The sequence below is a fragment of the Phaseolus vulgaris genome, chromosome 2, assembly GCF_051622355.1.
Source record: "Phaseolus vulgaris cultivar YP4 chromosome 2, ASM5162235v1, whole genome shotgun sequence".
NCBI lineage: Eukaryota > Viridiplantae > Streptophyta > Magnoliopsida > Fabales > Fabaceae > Phaseolus > Phaseolus vulgaris.
Genome location: NC_143499.1, coordinates 45897747 through 45914541, shown reverse-complemented (window position 1 = coordinate 45914541; position 16795 = coordinate 45897747). Strand labels below are relative to the sequence as shown.

The following is a 16795-nucleotide window of genomic DNA, read 5'->3' as shown; positions in this document are numbered from 1 at the left end:
ATCCTCCATCAAAAATTAAATGCCAACGTTAAAGAGCTCAAAATAAAGACTGAGTTTCAGTCACACTTTCATCTGTCTTGTCTCGTCTCTTCTTTTCTTCGACCGAAGCAATGGCTTTCATTCATGCAATGTTGAACATTCTGGTTCCCCCTCTAAGCCTTGCTATTTTGCTGCTCATTTTACCACCATATCTGCTATTCAAGATTCTCCGCTTCATCGTAAGATCAATTTTTAGAGAGAACGTAGCAGGAAAAGTGATACTTATCACTGGAGCATCGTCGGGCATAGGCGAGGTACCTTGCATGTTTCAAACCATTTACTTTCCAACTACCGATTACTTTTTTTTGTAATTTTCTGAGTGGAATTGGTTTTTGTTTCTGCGTTTTTCTGATTTGTTTCTGAAAGCACCTAGCATATGAGTATGCTAAAAGAGGGGCGCGTCTAGCACTTGTTGCCAGAAGAGAAAATCGAATCAAGGAGGTTGCTGGCAATGCCAAATTGCTTGGATCCCCTGATGTCATCACCATCCCTGCTGATGTTTCAAGACCCCAAGATTGCCAACGATTCGTTGAATCAACAATCAACCACTTTGGACGATGTAAGTTTTCTACACTCTCAACTTCCTCTTCAAGTGGAGCATTCACCAGTGCTCACTTCACATCCATTTCAAACAATGGCTGCAATCACCAACCGGATTGTTTGCCTTCTTGATAATCAACCTTAAACCCAAAACCTTAAACCTTAATATAATCACCAATTTTTTTTATGGAAGACAATACACTCTTGTTTAGAAATCTAACTTTCTTTTTCACAGTTGAATCAAAGTCAATTAACCAATCTTTGTGGCCAGCCATGTGCTATGAGCATCCGTAACAATTTACCAAGATTCTGCGTGATTTGTATCAAAACTGTTTGTCACCATCAGCTCTACTTTATCAGAATCTGTCCCATCGTCTTGAGCAATGTAGGCTTCATCGTGATATCTTGCTCCACCGTCTCTGTTGTTCCTGCACTCGTCAGCAAAATGTTCCCACTTTTTACCTTTGCACCACTGAATCTTGCTTCTTTCCTTCTTTACGGTCAATTTGATCCACCCGATTCTTTATGTCAGACACTTCCACCCACACTCTTGCATATGATTAACACTCTTCTAAAATATTTTGATACCTTTTCAAAGTTTTTACATGCAACAGCTCAAATTGTCTTGTCAAAGTCTGAAGTCTCACTTCTTGAGCTTGCCATAAAAATTCTACAATTTTCACATGCCTTTCACAGATGCAGCAGAGGAAATCCTTTCAAAATTGTTCGGGTCCACACGCTGGTGCACGAAGAACAAGGCTTTCTAATCCCTTTGTCTGCGCTCACTGTAAGCAGATCTCTGGACCACAGTGGGATTGTCACCAAGTTCTTGAATCCCGACTCTTGACTATTTCCATAATTTCTTGAAAGACCACCATTACTCTCCTCTGAATACACCATTTTGTCTTAATTATCGTCATCAAGAATTTGAAAGCTTCCGAGAAATTGATCATTCGAAATTTTTTAACGTTGATAACAACCCACAACAGAATTAACTAGAGTGATGAGAAGAGTTAGTATTTTTGTATACAAGTATGTCTTAAGCTTTGTTTTGGATGTATGACATGGTTAATCAATCGTTAAATATGACCCTCTTTGCAGTGGATCATTTGGTGAACAATGCCGGAATAGTTGCTCTCAGCTTGTTTGAGGACACCACTGATATCACTAAATTTGCACCCGCAATGGTAATGAATTTATCTATATTATTATTAACTCTTCTCTGCAGCTGGTTAAGAGGAATAGATCGTGAACATTTCGAATTCATGACTTTTAGATGATAAATGTTTTATTTAACAGGACATTAACTTCTGGGGTTCTGCATATGGCACTTACTTTTCAATCCCCCACTTAAGACAAAGCAAAGGCAAGATCGTAGCAGTAGCTTCTTGTAATGGATGGTTGCCTGTTCCGAGGATGAGTATCTACAATGTAACAGACGAGACCCTATCAACAAGCCAATTAACTAAGCTTCCGTTATGATATTTTAAGCCAGAATTGACAATTTATAGCTTTCTAAATTCTTTAGGCCAGCAAAGCAGCAGTGATCAGCTTATATGAGACTCTGAGAACTGAATTGGGAAGAGACATAGGAATAACTATAGTCACTCCAGGGCTGATCGACTCAGAAATGTCGCAAGGGAAGATCCTATCCAAGGATGGCAGGATGGTTTTTGATCAACAAATAAGAGATGTAAGCTATATTTACTTTTATGACAAATCCTAGATGCAATTTTTAACATGCTTTTCGTGTTATTTCCTAATGTCCTAATCAGAATTTCAACTTTGCATAATTGAAAATGGATTCAAGATTTGTCCTTGCTTTTCATTGTATATATTTGGTTCTCTTAACGCATTGCTTTTCTTAATTTATTCATTTGGTTTCTTGGCAACAGATGGAAGGTAGTGGGATGCCCATAAAATCAGTGACAGAAGCTGCCAAAGCAATTGTGAATAGCGTTTGCCGGGGGGACTCGTACTTGACCGAACCAGCTTGGTTTACGACAACGTTCTATTGGCAGATATTTTGCCCTGAAGTGTTAGAGTTTCTTAACCGCTGGTCACTAACTTCGGAGTCTTCCGAGGAAGAACCAGCTAGCAAGAAGGTCCTTGATCTTGCATTCTTAAAGAAATATATGCATCCCAAGTCAGTGAGAAGTCCCAATATCAAACCCAACTAAACATCATTTTTATATTACAATCTGGCCATGCCATATTAATGTGGAAATGATATCTATTGTTATAAGCTACTTCACCTTATGAAAAAATAAAAATCATTTGTGGCGTGGCATCAACTGTTTCTGCTGATTCAAATGCATAAATTGGTAAAGAAATAGTAGGCAACATTCCCTCCGGTTCTGACTGTTCTCGAAGGAAATCAACTGTCACTCTTATCGCTAAGTTCTTATCGCTAAGTTCATCAGTGACACAAGAAAATATTTTTTCTATTTTTATTTTAATTATAAAAAACTATTTTCAAACTGAATGAGTATTTCACACAATACAGGAGAGGCGAAACAATTTTCATTAATCTTCAGAACATTACTCCCCAAAAAATACTTCAGAGTTGTTTCCAGATATGTACATTTGTGACTATTTTAATCATTATAATATCTGAGGTATATTGATAATGGAAATGACAGAGCAAACTTTACAAAACTCGTGTAGCAAAGCTAAAATCTATTACAGAAGTTATATTTCAAATTACAAGAATCAATCATATATCCACTCAGGAATTGCAATACATCCTTAGGTGTAGAAGTAGACAATCTCATCCAACAAATAAACCTCCAATGGGAACTCCTTTACACCAAGAACAATGAAAATATACAAACCCAATTCATGCTTCACCAGTGGTGTATATATCAGGCACTTTCATAACACGTTGTAATCCTGATCCTTTCCTCCTTCCGCAAAGAGGTAATTCGTCATTTTTTCAATTGAGGAAACTAATGTCATGTTAGATCCACCTACCTCGATTTTTCTTCTTCTGTTGTACTCGGATCAAAGGGAGGACTATTCGTTTGTTTTGACGAAAATGAACACCAACATTTTATCGACTTTCCCCTGGCAAGTACCACATAATTCATTTCTTACACCTAAAATGTATGGATCAAAATTGAAACATCCACTCACATAATAGCAGAATACATGTTGGTTCAGCACCATATGCTCTCTCATATCGCCATTCTTCTATGTCCATCTTAGTTATGCCTTGGAACTTGAGTAATCATTTCGAGCACAACTTTGTCCAGGCCAAATTACGAAATGCTAGTCATTCAGATAATTACGGGGATAATTCAATTGGATCCATAGGGTTTTGAACTTGTGGAGAGTGAAGAGACTTCAGCCTTCTCAGAAGTAACCATGCATCAGACTGAGGACAGCCTTGACTCATTTCTAGGGCAAGTGGAAGGGGAGATTTTTTATTGAATTCCACAAGAATTATTCCCTAGACAAAAAACATAAAGATGTTAATTAACAGAATAAAAAACGATTATTAATTTGTAGTCAATCCAGCTAACTGCGTAAAACTTGCAGGAATCTGTCAGATTCCCTTGTGTCTACAGCTAGAGAATTTATATTTACCTCAAAGTTTGCTAAAAAAGCTTGAAATTTACGCATTGTATCCTTCATTTGGTGGACAATTTTCGTGTCAGGAGAAGAAAGAGCCGCAGTTACTTCTTTAGGAGAATAACCAATTCCTTTCTCTACAACCTAAATTATTTCTATCAATGATCAACTTCTTACAGTTAAAAATACAGACCATGTGATAAAAACTTGAATTCTAGAGCAAACTCACATTATGATCGACGAGGATTTCAGAAATAAGGCTACCATCGTCTACATATGCCTGAAGCTCGTATGTTGTCCTTTTCTTATACTGGAATCCTTTTACACCTGTCAAAAAGCACTACAAAAAAAACGCATTTATACTTAGAAAAAATTAAGATTGCAAAAACTCTGACCTAAGCATCAGTTAGTAGAATTAAGACATGCTCCGAAGAAAATTCCACCCAAGAGCCCATGTCACTACAGAACAGCAACAAATGGCTCGTATTCAAATCTCAAACTAAACGATATGACACATAATATGAAGAGGATAGAATACAAACACAAGGATTCGGACCACAGAAATTATTATTGTAGTAAAACATGTTGGTAACTAGTCATTCCAAGTTTCCAGCTACTCATACTCAAAAACCAAATGCACAAGGTAAAAATCACAGAAAAAGCAGGAAACAGTAGATATAGTTTATCATCTTACCTTGATTTTACCCTGAACAGAAGGAGCTTCCTCCTTCATTTTAGCCCACTTGGCTGACAAACTAGCTATATATGTGAAAGGAACCTCTTGGTCTCCAGACAGTATGAGTGGATGGTCACTGGCATCAACCATCCGGACATCGCTAGTGTTTAAAGCAGTGGATGAGGTTCTTTGCAGATGAGTAGTATCTGTAACAACAGGAGTTCTATCCGTATCTGTCTCAACATTTTCAACCACAGGAGAGTACTCAATAGTTATAGAACTTTCTCGTGTTATATTAACCGTGTCAATATGTGACGCTGCAACATCTGAATCCATGTTAGAAGACTGATGGTCAATAGAATATTCCCTGGTATTAGCGGCATCTATGTGCATCTCCTTGGCCTTTGAGATTACAGAAGAGAGCTGGTTAGCCATAGGACTAACACGGGAAACAGGATTGGTATCCCTAGGAGTATCCACATTCATGGCATCGGAATTTGAAGACGTGTAGGGTATTGAATTAGAAGCAGCACTTTGTGCACCCATGGACAAAGTATCTTCAGTTGTTAAGCTGTTAACAGTGCCAGGTATGCTCGGGCCAGCACCTGTAATTAAATGCACTCATGAAGAACAGCCAAGGACAAAATTGGGAAATTGTCTACATCATAGACGTGCATTACCATCCACACATATAAATACTTTTATCCGCAACACAAAGTGTACCTTGGTTGTTTTCTTGGGAAGAAACAGTACTGTGCAGCGTGGATCCATTGCATGCACGATTATCAACTCCACCTGAAGGCCATGCAGCAAGTGTTGCTCTAGTTGCTAAAGGAGGGAGCTCTCCATTTTTGTTTCTGCATAAGAACAATGAAGACCACCAAATCAATGTTTACCTATATGCAGTAAAATTACATATAGTAATAGTATAAGCCAGCAAGAAAGTTTGCACCAATGTAGCTTCCACATCAACATATGAAGATATCATACAACTTTCAATTGCACAGTTTGGTCCAAATAATCAAATTGCAATAATTGGTACCTTTTCCCCCTAGGTGGCTTGTTTATTTCTTCTACCAGTCGTTTTCGAGCAGCATCCAGCTCCTCAACCAATCCCCCCAAAATTTCAATGGTTTCAGGGACCAGCATTAGAAGTCCACGACGCACATGTACATTAGAAATAGCAACCTACAAGTATCAAATAAACCCCTCTACATCACCATCAGTGAGAAGAAACTTAACCAAATCACTTATGCTAGTCAGACATATGGAAATGATAAACCAATAGATTGCATAGGGAAGTGATAAACCCAGAGAAAACCACACAAAACAAGAAAATTAAGAATGGACCGAATAGGAGTTTCACTTCGATAATCCGCTAAATAAAACCATGCATTAATAGATCACATAGATTACCAAAGTTAAACTCCAATTCTAATCGAAAGTAGCACCAGTCAACTTAAAGTACTATATTTAAGGTTTATCCCATCCAAATTAAAGGAAGGGATGGCACAGCAGAGAAAGAAACCTTTAAACCAGAAGAGGCACAGACTTCAAGAGCTTTGATAGGCCTATACTCCATTCCAAAGACTCTCTGAACACCATCAGTCATTGACAACTTGAGGCACCTCTTAGGTCCAGGAGGTGCTTGTTCATATCTTCCTCGCAGAGGACAAGTGATATTAACTATTTCATCAACCTACAACCATGAATTGAACATCGCGGTGAAAATTCACAAGTCTACAAATTCTACAAATAAAAATTGACAGCACTTACGTATCAATCAGCGGAAAATACATATCAACAAACCATCTAAATTCATTATCATAAGTTAGAGCCTAACAAAGCAACCTATGATGCCATGGATACTCAGACAATTGTAGCAACAAGAAGCGAGGCCGTACCTGCAAAACGTAGGGACCAGGGAGAACGCGAAGGTGCATGGAATCGACGTTGGGAGGGAGAATTCCGGCGCCGCATGAATTCATGTCGGCGAAGAGGCACTGCTCGAAACAACTTTTGGCTTTGGTGGCAACGTCGAGGTGTTCGAAGGACGTAACGGAGGCTTGGAGTTGGCGGAGACAGGAGGCGAGCCAGTCTCTCTTGAGGGAAAGTCCTAGGCGTTGGAGGAAGTCGGTGACTGGACATGAAGGGGAGGGCGGAGAGAAGCTTTCGGCGACGTCGATGAAGTCGTCGTCGTCGGAGATTTCCACAGGAACCGCCGGAAAATGTGGCTGTGGCTGTGGCTGTGGTCGTGGTAGGGATTGGGGTTGGAGTTGGTCTTGTTCTTCTTCGTCGGTGTCGGAATCGAGTCTGAGACGGCGTACGGGCATTTCTGCAGGAGAGGACAATGGGAATTTTTGAAAATGTGGAGTGCCTCTCTCTCCTCTTTTCAGAATGACGAGGGAATTGGGTCTCTACTCCACTCTCCAGCGCGCGGAATAGCGAGGGATTGAAAACTCTGGTTTTTCGTTTTTGCTCCTCAAGTTGGGCCTAACTCCTTCTTATTCCACCCTCATAATTTTTCTATGCACCTCCTAATTTTTTAAGAAGACCTTTTTTACTATTGTTACTCTATTAGATTATAACTCTAAGGATAAAATTAGATAAGTAGTAAGATTGTCCAAGAATTTATAAGTTAATCTAAATCAATATAAGTTTAAAGGTTGAAATTTTTTCTTCTCTCATATAATGTCAAATTCAATTTGTAAACTTCATTACGAAAAAAAAAACGCGTGTCTTTGTTTTGTTGCATAATCAATCAAAATAAAAAGGAATTTTTTGTTTGATACTAAAGTGTCAAATTTCACTACACAATATATTTTGAGTTTTTTTTTAGTTTCATTAATTTAATGGGGTCAGAAAACTCGAACAACAAAGTGTTTAGAAACTAATCTATAAAAACTGATTTAAAAAACTAGTAAGTGATTAAAATTGTTTTTCATCGATTTTATTTTATTTTTTCAAAATTTAGCGGTTCATTTCAATTTGCGATTTGATAATCTGAAACCAATCTAAGTCGAATCGAAATTAATTATGTAAATATTATTATTTTATCTGTATAGGAGATATGGGTGTGGGAGAAAAATCGTAAATTTCATGTATATAAAATAAGTTTAACCCTATGAATGATATGAAAGAAAGGTTTTTCTAATAGTTTTAACACTATATTATCATCCTCGAGAAAAAAAAAATTGAATCACGATATACTTACAGAGTCTCTACATTAACACACATTTGATGCTTGGTAGACATGTGATATGGCAAGTTCAAAATATGACACTAATGCGAATTAGTAGTGAGGTGCGAACTTCAAAATAGGATAAAAAAAAATACATTATGTCGGTTCTTAGTAACAACTGGTGTAATATATTATTTTTTTACTCAAACTGACCCATATTACACTGGTTAAACCATTTAATCAGTGTAATATATGACTCATATTAAAAAAAATGAATTTTTTTATAAAGAGTGGGTGGTCATAAACGTCACAAAAATGTCCATTTAGATACACACAGATAACCATTTTTGCATATGCCAATATATGTTGAGGAACTTGTGACTAGATAACCAGTTTTGGTAGGGTGTAATATATGACCCATATACTTACAGACACACGGGTAACAAGTTTTGCGTGTGCCAGTAATGTGGATGAACTTGCGGCTGGGTAATCAGTTTTGATAGGGTGGGTGTCCAATTCTGCTATGACCCATATTACACTGGTTAAGTCATCTCACCGGTGTAATATGTGGTCCAATGACATTGAACACTTAAACAACAAACAAAAAAGCAATGGCGTTTCTTTTTATGACCGCACAAGAAAGATGTTTATGGTTTATACTCCGCTTGTTCTACTGCTTGGTCCATGCTTCTTGTTGCTTCTTTCTCCCTCCCTCCAACAAGGTTGCTACTTTTTTTTCCCTTTCATTCAACTTTCTATTTCATTCGAAACTCTTCCGCTTCCACGCCCGCACTCAAACACTAAACCCTTACACTCTTACAAAACCGTCCTCAGTGCCACATCGCTCCCATAAGAATTACAAAAAACTCCACTGTCACATCCTTACTCAATGTCACGCCTCTGACATATAGTATGTGTTAAAGGACAAAGAGTGTTAACAAAACATTTTTGAAAAAAAGATATGACAAGTGTTTACGATAGATCTATTTAGGATAAACTCTAAATGACTTTGATATCATACTAATAAGGAGACTTTAAAAGATGAGTTTGTGCCACTTATATACTATGAAATGTTTTTATCTTTTTAGTCGATGTGTGATATCCAACATAAATTACAATATTATGTAAATTTGTTGGAGTTAATTGAATGACACGTAAATATGGTAAATGAGAACATAAGAAAACAAAATATATTTTTGCATTATAAAAAAGTTTTTTTTTACAAATGATTACATGTTATTTTCGAGAACGAAACACATATTTTCATGTTTAATTGGAATGTATTTTTAACTAAAAAAATCAAAGCAAATACTACTAGGAAACACCTTTACAATGTATCTTTTTAGTTTCATTCTTTCACATCTCACCAACTTAAAGAAAGCTATATTTATATATATATATATATATATATTTACATTAAACATGAAAAAATAATAATTTTTATTTTATATACAAAAATAAAAAAAAACTTGTTTATACTGTATTAAATATTTTCAACAATTTAAATACAGAAGTGGAAATGTGGAAGAAAAGGTTAATGGAGATTCTTAAAAGTGGGAAAGAATGGTGTGAAGAGACAAAGGGAGTTGAACAGTATTATCCTCTGATCCTCGTCCCATCGTTTCCTATTTAGTTTTGTTTTATTTGAATTAATTGTGAAATAGGGAAAGTGGAAAAGATAAAATACAAATAAGAAATTAAATAAAAGCAAGCAAGGTGAGTTATTATTTTTTTTTTTCTTCTGAAATATTTTTTTTAGGGTTATTTTATTGAAGGGTTTTGTTTTGGCGGGGAATGAGGAAAAGAAGGTGAAAAAGCTTTTCACCGCTCAGAAAATTGGCATAAAATTTGAAAAAGGAGTGAAGAGCGCGCTTCATCTTGTTTCGTTTCCCTCCAATTTTATTTCACCATTTCCCTCTCTATCCGTCTATCTTCCATTCACAATCACTCTCATTCTTCCGATCTAATCATAATTCTCTCTCCTCTCTTCACTGCTCAGGGATTCACTCTCTTTGCAAATTTCATCTTCTCTCAGCTATGTCTTCTGAAACCCTAGAAAACGAGAAGCTTCAAGGGGAAGAAGAAGTCCAAGCCGAAGAGAATCACACGAAACAAGAGGATAATTCGGTGGAGAACGATGTGAGCGAGAAAGGCGAAGAAAAAGAGAAGGATCGGGTTGAAGAAGAGAAGAATGAAGAGGAAGAAGAAGAGACTGAGGAGCGTGGCGAAGCGAAGTCGAGCAAGTCAACGAAAGAAAGCGGTTACGCTACGCCAGCTAGCGAGAGACCGACCAGGGAGAGGAAAACGGTGGATAGGTACACTGTCTCTTCGCCCGATAAGTTTCACAAATATTCCTCTTTCAAAGCTTTGTCAATTGAGAAGGTACATATAGTGACATATGGTTTGTTAATTTTGTATGTTTTACTTCAAGAGTTTTTTTTAAGGTTTCATGTTGTGTTTCTCCGTTGTGTCGAATTAATACAAGAAGTGTTGGATTTGATCGTGTGAATCTTTGGGTTTCAGGGCAACGGTACGCAACTCAAGGACATTCCAAATGGTAAGGCCTTTTGTTGTTACATGGATTTGTGAATTGATGGTGTCCGTAATGTGAGACATCGCGTGGTCTTTTGATCTATTGTTCTTTCTCCGTATTTGTTTTTGCCATTGTATACCGTTCTGAGTTAGTGGATAGAGAAGTGTGTGAATGTTGTCGACTGCGTCTGCGGGATTGGGTTTGGGGTTTTAGCTCCTGCGTGTTTAATTGGTCACGTGGAGATTTTATGGTTGAAGAGAAAGATGTCCACGAGGGATGCGAAGTATTGAAGTCTTAAGGGACGGGGGACAAGAAATGGGTTAATATCATGGATAATAGACTATTTAAAAGGCTAAAATCCTGATTTTTTCCCACCAATTTTCAACTTAATGACCCACTTAAGCATGATATTCACTTTAATCCTTACCTGTCACTTGTGCGTTCTCCTCCATTAGATTAATATCTGCAAAGTAGTTAGGTGTCTCATCTAATAAAAAACAACATATATTTCTTCAGGATCAAGATTCAAGAAACGACATTATGCTTTCTTATGCTAACTTTGCTTGCATTAGTCTTTTGGCTTACAGCAATGGCTTCCCTTGTGACCAACACCATGTCGATAATTAATAATGGTTACCATAGAGTAGTTTATTTTCACTGTGTTAAGGATTCATCAACAATTGTTCAACTCTCATCCTCTGTGGATCTCTATGATCTCCACAAAACTACTTCCTTTCTTAAACTAGTTTGTTTGCGATTCCCCTAGGGCCTAAGCTAAGCTACTGCTACGAGTCCAAAATGCCTCCCATGCACGGGTTCCTTTTTATGTTTGGTCTGGGCATTTGGCTCTAGGGGAAGGATACATTTTCAGCTATATATTGTAATGGATATTCAGTTTTGGGAGTTAAATTCATGCTTTTCTGAACTCTGGTGAAGTTTGTAAGGTGTAAATGTATTCCATTACAACAGGGACATTTCCTTGTTTGTTGAAGCTGGTTTAGATGAAAAACTAAACCCAAGGTAGCAAAATTATAATGGCCATTTTAACACAATTTGCTTAATGGATATCACCTCAAATTACTAGATGGTAATGAAAATACTCCTATGGAAAAGTATGTGTTTTCAAGTTTTCTTAAGGCTGCATTCCTAGTAGTTAATGAAATGTGGTTCAGCTGTTTGATGCAATGCAACATTGGATTTCTGTGCTGTCTGTTTTTTCTTTAAATTATGCATTTTAACATTTGAATAATGGACTGAGGAATTGCAAATGGCTATCCTGCTATGCATTCACTCTCTCGGTGGTTGAGATTAAGTTTTGCAGATTTCCAAATTGGTAGTTTGCTTTCTATTTTAACGTTATGCTTCTCTAAGCAGCGTTTTTATTTATGTTATTTACATCTATACTCTTTCAGTGGCTTTCAAGTTATCAAAGAGAAAAGCTGATGACAACCTGCATGCGCTTCATAGAATACTCTTTGGGATAAAAGGAAAGGTGACAGACTAACTCAGCTCTTCAGATGTTTTGTCAATGTTTATTTGACATGTTTTTTCATGCCTTTGTTTTTTAAATGAAGAGTGGATGGGCAGTATAAGACTGGCTATTGGCTGTTCCTTGAATGATACTTACATATTTTTTTTTGTGTAGGCAAAAACAGTAAAGAGAAATATAGGACTGTTTTCTGGCTATGTGTGGACTGACAATGAGGTACGGTTGCATCATATACTGTAATGCTTTTTGTATTTCATTTCCAACTATGCAGATAAATCTTAATAGGTTGTGCTATTTTGTATTGAAAATTTTGTTAGTTTATTTATTTTGGTTTAGTGTGCATGTCGTTTTAAAATTGTGAATGCCTGAGTCTGTTATTAACCGGCTTACCCTATGGTTATATAATTCTTTTTTGGCAGGAAAAACACAGAGCAAAGACAAGGGAGAAGATTGATAGATGTGTGAAAGAAAAATTGGTGGACTTCTGTAATGTGCTTAATATTCCAATAAATAAGGCCACTATGAAGAAGGTAAAAGTCAATCTATAACGTTTTCCCATTTTTTGTATTGTTACAAATGCTCTATATGAAAAAAGTTATTATCAATGTGGTATTTCAGGAGGAACTTTCTTCAAAGTTGTTTGAATTTTTGGTGTCCCCGTATGCTACAACTGATGCACTTCTTGCTGATAATAAAATGGTAATTTTTTTTCCACATTATTGAATAAGGATAAGAATTAATTAATGTTATTGTAAGTCGTGATACAATTTATTCAGTTCACTTATAGATTCACGTCATTTTAAATTTTTATTCCAGTTAACTATTCTAAAATTAACAAATTGAAGACCCAAGTGCGAGACTTAAGAAATTCAACCATGTGATTAGAGGCTTGTTTTGTCTGAATTTTGTCATACTCAACTTGTTATATCTTTAACCATAATTTAAATTCAACAGTTAAATCAATCAAAATTAACTAGGTAATTACGTGTACCTTGTATTAGTGTAATTGAGTCTTAATTTGTTTTTTAAAACTTGATTTTATGTTACAGAAAGGTAAAAAGAGAGGAAGAAAGCAAACCCAAAACAAGTCTGAAAAACCTACCAAGGTGCGTTGTCATACTATTACTTGAAATTCATTCTTGCTTGCTGCATTAGTTATAGCATGCTTAAATGTTTGTTCTTCTGTTTTGATTTCCTAATATTTCTTCTGGCTTTAGAAGCAAAAGAAAACCGCCCTGGTTGAGAAAAAGCAAATAGAGTCTTCTGACACCGAGGACAGTGATGTGTCTGAACCTTCGGACGCAAAAGTTGATTCTAAGGAAGATGATGTGCAAAAAAGTGAAAGTGATCATGATGACGAAAGCATGTCAGAGAAAGAGGAAGAAGATAAAGAAAAGGCTCACGATCGGTCTTCAAAAAATACTCTGAACGAAGACCAAGCCACACCTGTAAAGAAGACCACTATGGTAAAGACTACCGAGAGCAATGAAAAACCTCCAAAAAAATCTACTTCAAAAACAGCTCTTAATGACAATACTTCGAAGTCCAAGCAGTCTGCTTCCAAGAAACAGAAAACAATAAGGGAAAATCAGAATTCGAAAGGGAAGGTTGCAAACAAAAAACGAACTGCAAATGAAGGTTGGGTCTTTGTCATTGCAGTTGATAATATCATCCGTTCTACTTAATCTAATGCCAGTTGCATAATTAGTTAGTTTGCCTGAAAGTTATTTTTGGAACCTATGGTCACGTTTGCTCGAGTTGTCCCTGGAAAACTTATCCTCTTGTATAACCGTGTTATGTCTGGACAAGTTTTATAAAATGTTATAATTTTATAATATATGCCTGTGTTGCCTTATTTTTTCTTCTTACCCGTTCCATTCTTATGTCATTGGCAGGCAAAGGTAAAAGCAGTGAGAAGGTTAAATCCGGACCTAGTAAGAAGGAAATGCATCGAGTGGTTGTTGATATTTTAAAGAAAGTAGATTTCAATACGGTAAGTACTTTTTTTTTTGTTTGCCATTTAATGTAGTTTTTTAATATTCTAATTTTTTAATTTTTTTTTTTTTATGCAGGCAACTTTATCTGATATCCTCAAACAACTTGGTATGATCTGTTTCCACCAAACTCTCTCCCACCCCCAATTAAAGGATGGGAAATGATTTTGTGAACTAAGCTCTTCTGTGATGAAATGTTGGCAGGTACTCACTTTGACGTGGATTTAATGAATAGAAAATCAGAGGTGAAGGATATAATTACTGATGTAATTAATAACATGTCTGATAACGATGAGAATGAAGCATCAAATGTTGGAGATGAAGATGATGCATGATTTAGAATTATAGTTAAATAAATAATCTGAAAATAGAGGTATGTGGTTCATTCCTCAGCTAAATTTCTTGCCGTGGTTCTCGTGGCATCCGTTTCTTTCCATAATAGGTTTTAGTGGATGTTTGGTTTGAGTTGGGACCTTTTTCCATGGTAGGTATTCTCAACTTGGTTGTATTTGCTAGATTTAACCCTTTCTGTGTATTATTAATGTGATCTTAATTTTACTTTTTATACTAAATAGTTTTTATTCACATGGCTGTAAACAATATTGCCTTTTAATTCACAACAGCATGCAAATTTTTAATAGCTCGAAACCAGATTACGAGTCTTTGAAACCTGAGACTCTTGTGAACTGTGACGACTTTCCTACCTCATTGCTGATAAATTATGCATTTGCGCCTTATATTTGTGGAAACTTATATTGATGAATGGTCATTTAGTGCTACGGATTATTTTAGTGTAGAAATTAAAGATTAATATCTTTAAGGACTTTAAAATTTGTTTAAAAGTTTATTTTATTAAAAAATGAATGTCTATTCAACTTAATGCTTTATTATATATTTATTAGTAACTAGTTTTTAATATTATTTATATGTATATTTATATATATATATATTAATTATGTGTATATAATATAATAAATTACTGATTCTAATTATAAAGGAATACATACAAATAAGGAAAAAACTGGCACTTTAGTCATTGATAAGATTGTTGGTGTCATCGTGTTTGCTTCTATTGAAGATTGAGGGTGAGTGAAGGGAAAGTAGAAAGTGTTTTGTCATTCTCAAGAGTGAAGAGAAAGTGGTGAAGATTAAGAAGAAAACCAGGTAGGGTAGTGTCATTTACATAGTTATCCTTACTTTTTGCTACTTTTCATGTGAGCCTACATGCCATGTACAACACCAAAGTAGTAGGGAAGTGAGTTTTGTAATGGTTGTTTGGTCTTAGGTTAGCATTGTTTTGGTTTTGTATAACACATAATTGATTATTACTGAAAAAAAAAGAGTACATAATTAATTATGTTATTAAAAAACAGTGGATAATCAATTATGTTATTGAGATAATCGATTATTTGTTTTTATTTTTACTATAATCGATTATGAACTTTTTTTAAAAGTGAGGGTAATTGGTTATGTATTTGAATAATTGATTATGTTAGTTTTTTAACTATAGAAATAATTGATTATGTTAGTTATTTTCATATTTGTGAATTTTTGTGTTGTTTGATTTTTTTTTTTTATAATAATTTGTATAGTTTTGAAAATATTATTAGTAATAAAAATAATATAATTATTTTCATGAAAATTAATTATATTAATTAATTTAAAATAGAAATATTAAGATAATAATGAAATTTATATTATATTATTTAAAATTAAATAAATAAATTACATATTTTTGCTATTGAGAATCCATTTGAATGAATTTGTCTTAATTAAAATTCATTTTAAATCTAGACTAAATTAATATAATTATATTATTGTTTTTTATTGATTAAAAGGAGTTTTTTTTTCATATTAGTCATAAAACATTGAATTTTCTTTTCTGTATTTAGAATATTAAGGTTTTCATGTTAGTTTTAATGGTATTTATTAGAAAATGATATTGTTTTAAATGTAACTTTTTTTAACATTTAGTTTATATTATGAATAAATCAAATTTAGACTTCATTATTAGAGAATTACTTTATATATATATATATAATTTAGAGAATCATAAATAATATTATTTATAATTGAATAAAATGTGAACAAAATTAATTATTATTTTTTTCTTTTTCATACACAAGGATAAATTTGTAATCTTATCATTTACATAATTAAAAATAATTTAAAATATAATTATAATCATCGTATCATTAATATATTTTAATAAACTTTTTTCGTACATCCATTTTAACATATCTTAATCTAAACACTTTCAATTTTTTTTATACTTTCTTCTTAAATCTTCACATTTCTACTTCTTACACCCTCAACTTTCTACTTCTAACACCTTTGATCCAAACAAAGCCTTACTTTATGGTTCAGAATAATAGTTGTTTAAACTCTAACCGTTCCTTGTGTCCACTAAAGTATTGAAGGTGATTTTATTTGTGAAAGAAGAAATTGCTGTAGTCTTGTTTTTCGTAATTTGAATTTTTATATTTTCAAAAACATAAAATTTTGATTTAATTATTGAAGGTTACATAGTTTAAAGAAACTAAAATGTCATTTTAGGGCATGGTGTGTTGTGAAATTTGAAACTAGTGCAGTAAACCTGATTCTCGACAGACACATTGTTGTTGACACGATCTAGAAATAATGTCCCCCAAGATTCCAGTTATAAGGATTGCGCGGCACGTGCCTCAAATGTACCTCCGTCGCAGCTTTCGACAATCAACCGCATTATTCAGACAAATAAAAGATAGGCAAAATATATACTAAAAATATG

At 34.7% G+C, this 16795-nt stretch overlaps 3 protein-coding genes across 4 annotated transcripts; 2 read left to right on the top strand and 1 right to left on the bottom strand.

Annotated features, from left to right (window-relative positions):
- On the top strand, positions 1-2869 carry LOC137812594 (11-beta-hydroxysteroid dehydrogenase A). The gene is made up of 6 exons (XM_068614683.2): positions 1-293; positions 406-598; positions 1681-1766; positions 1879-2010; positions 2108-2272; positions 2475-2869. Exons 1-6 carry the CDS (start codon positions 111-113, stop codon positions 2757-2759), a joined length of 1044 nt encoding a protein of 347 aa, XP_068470784.1. The 5' UTR covers positions 1-110; the 3' UTR covers positions 2760-2869.
- Positions 2870-3088: 219 nt separating this feature from the next.
- RMI1 (recQ-mediated instability protein (DUF1767)) lies at positions 3089-7305 on the bottom strand. 2 transcript variants are annotated; one of them, XR_016518850.1, is made up of 8 exons: positions 6733-7286; positions 6357-6527; positions 5871-6016; positions 5552-5685; positions 4847-5433; positions 4382-4611; positions 4168-4296; positions 3089-4030 (listed from the first exon to the last, which is right to left on the bottom strand). XR_016518850.1 is itself a non-coding variant. In XM_068614681.2 (8 exons), the coding sequence occupies exons 1-8, from the start codon at positions 7159-7161 to the stop codon at positions 3866-3868; spliced, it is 1872 nt and encodes a 623-aa protein (XP_068470782.1). In that variant the 5' UTR covers positions 7162-7305; the 3' UTR covers positions 3089-3865. The 2 variants fall into 2 exon arrangements, 1 of the variants encoding a protein (XP_068470782.1); XM_068614681.2 differs by having other exon boundaries at positions 4382-4492; positions 6733-7305.
- A 2461-nt stretch (positions 7306-9766) lies between these two features.
- LOC137812593 (DEK domain-containing chromatin-associated protein 1) lies at positions 9767-14694 on the top strand. The gene is made up of 11 exons (XM_068614682.1): positions 9767-10391; positions 10533-10566; positions 11955-12034; positions 12188-12247; positions 12451-12561; positions 12650-12730; positions 13081-13137; positions 13249-13669; positions 13927-14024; positions 14104-14134; positions 14230-14694. The coding sequence occupies exons 1-11, from the start codon at positions 10047-10049 to the stop codon at positions 14358-14360; spliced, it is 1449 nt and encodes a 482-aa protein (XP_068470783.1). The 5' UTR covers positions 9767-10046; the 3' UTR covers positions 14361-14694.
- Positions 14695-16795: the final 2101 nt, after the last annotated feature.

Excerpts from the sequence above, each read along its gene's own strand:
- LOC137812594 (XM_068614683.2), top strand. The coding sequence starts at position 111 with ATGGCTTTCATTCATGCAATGTTGAACATTCTGGTTCCCCCTCTAAGC. Across the intron at positions 294-405 it reads CATCGTCGGGCATAGGCGAG|CACCTAGCATATGAGTATGC; the intron begins GTACCTTGCATG and ends TGTTTCTGAAAG. Across the intron at positions 2,011-2,107 it reads CGAGGATGAGTATCTACAAT|GCCAGCAAAGCAGCAGTGAT; the intron begins GTAACAGACGAG and ends TAAATTCTTTAG.
- RMI1 (XM_068614681.2), bottom strand. The coding sequence starts at position 7,161 with ATGCCCGTACGCCGTCTCAGACTCGATTCCGACACCGACGAAGAAGAA. Across the intron at positions 6,017-6,356 it reads GTGCCTCTTCTGGTTTAAAG|GTTGCTATTTCTAATGTACA; the intron begins GTTTCTTTCTCT and ends TGATACTTGTAG. Across the intron at positions 5,434-5,551 it reads TTCCCAAGAAAACAACCAAG|GTGCTGGCCCGAGCATACCT; the intron begins GTACACTTTGTG and ends ATTTAATTACAG.
- LOC137812593 (XM_068614682.1), top strand. The coding sequence starts at position 10,047 with ATGTCTTCTGAAACCCTAGAAAACGAGAAGCTTCAAGGGGAAGAAGAA. Across the intron at positions 12,248-12,450 it reads ATGTGTGGACTGACAATGAG|GAAAAACACAGAGCAAAGAC; the intron begins GTACGGTTGCAT and ends CTTTTTTGGCAG. Across the intron at positions 13,138-13,248 it reads AGTCTGAAAAACCTACCAAG|AAGCAAAAGAAAACCGCCCT; the intron begins GTGCGTTGTCAT and ends TTCTGGCTTTAG.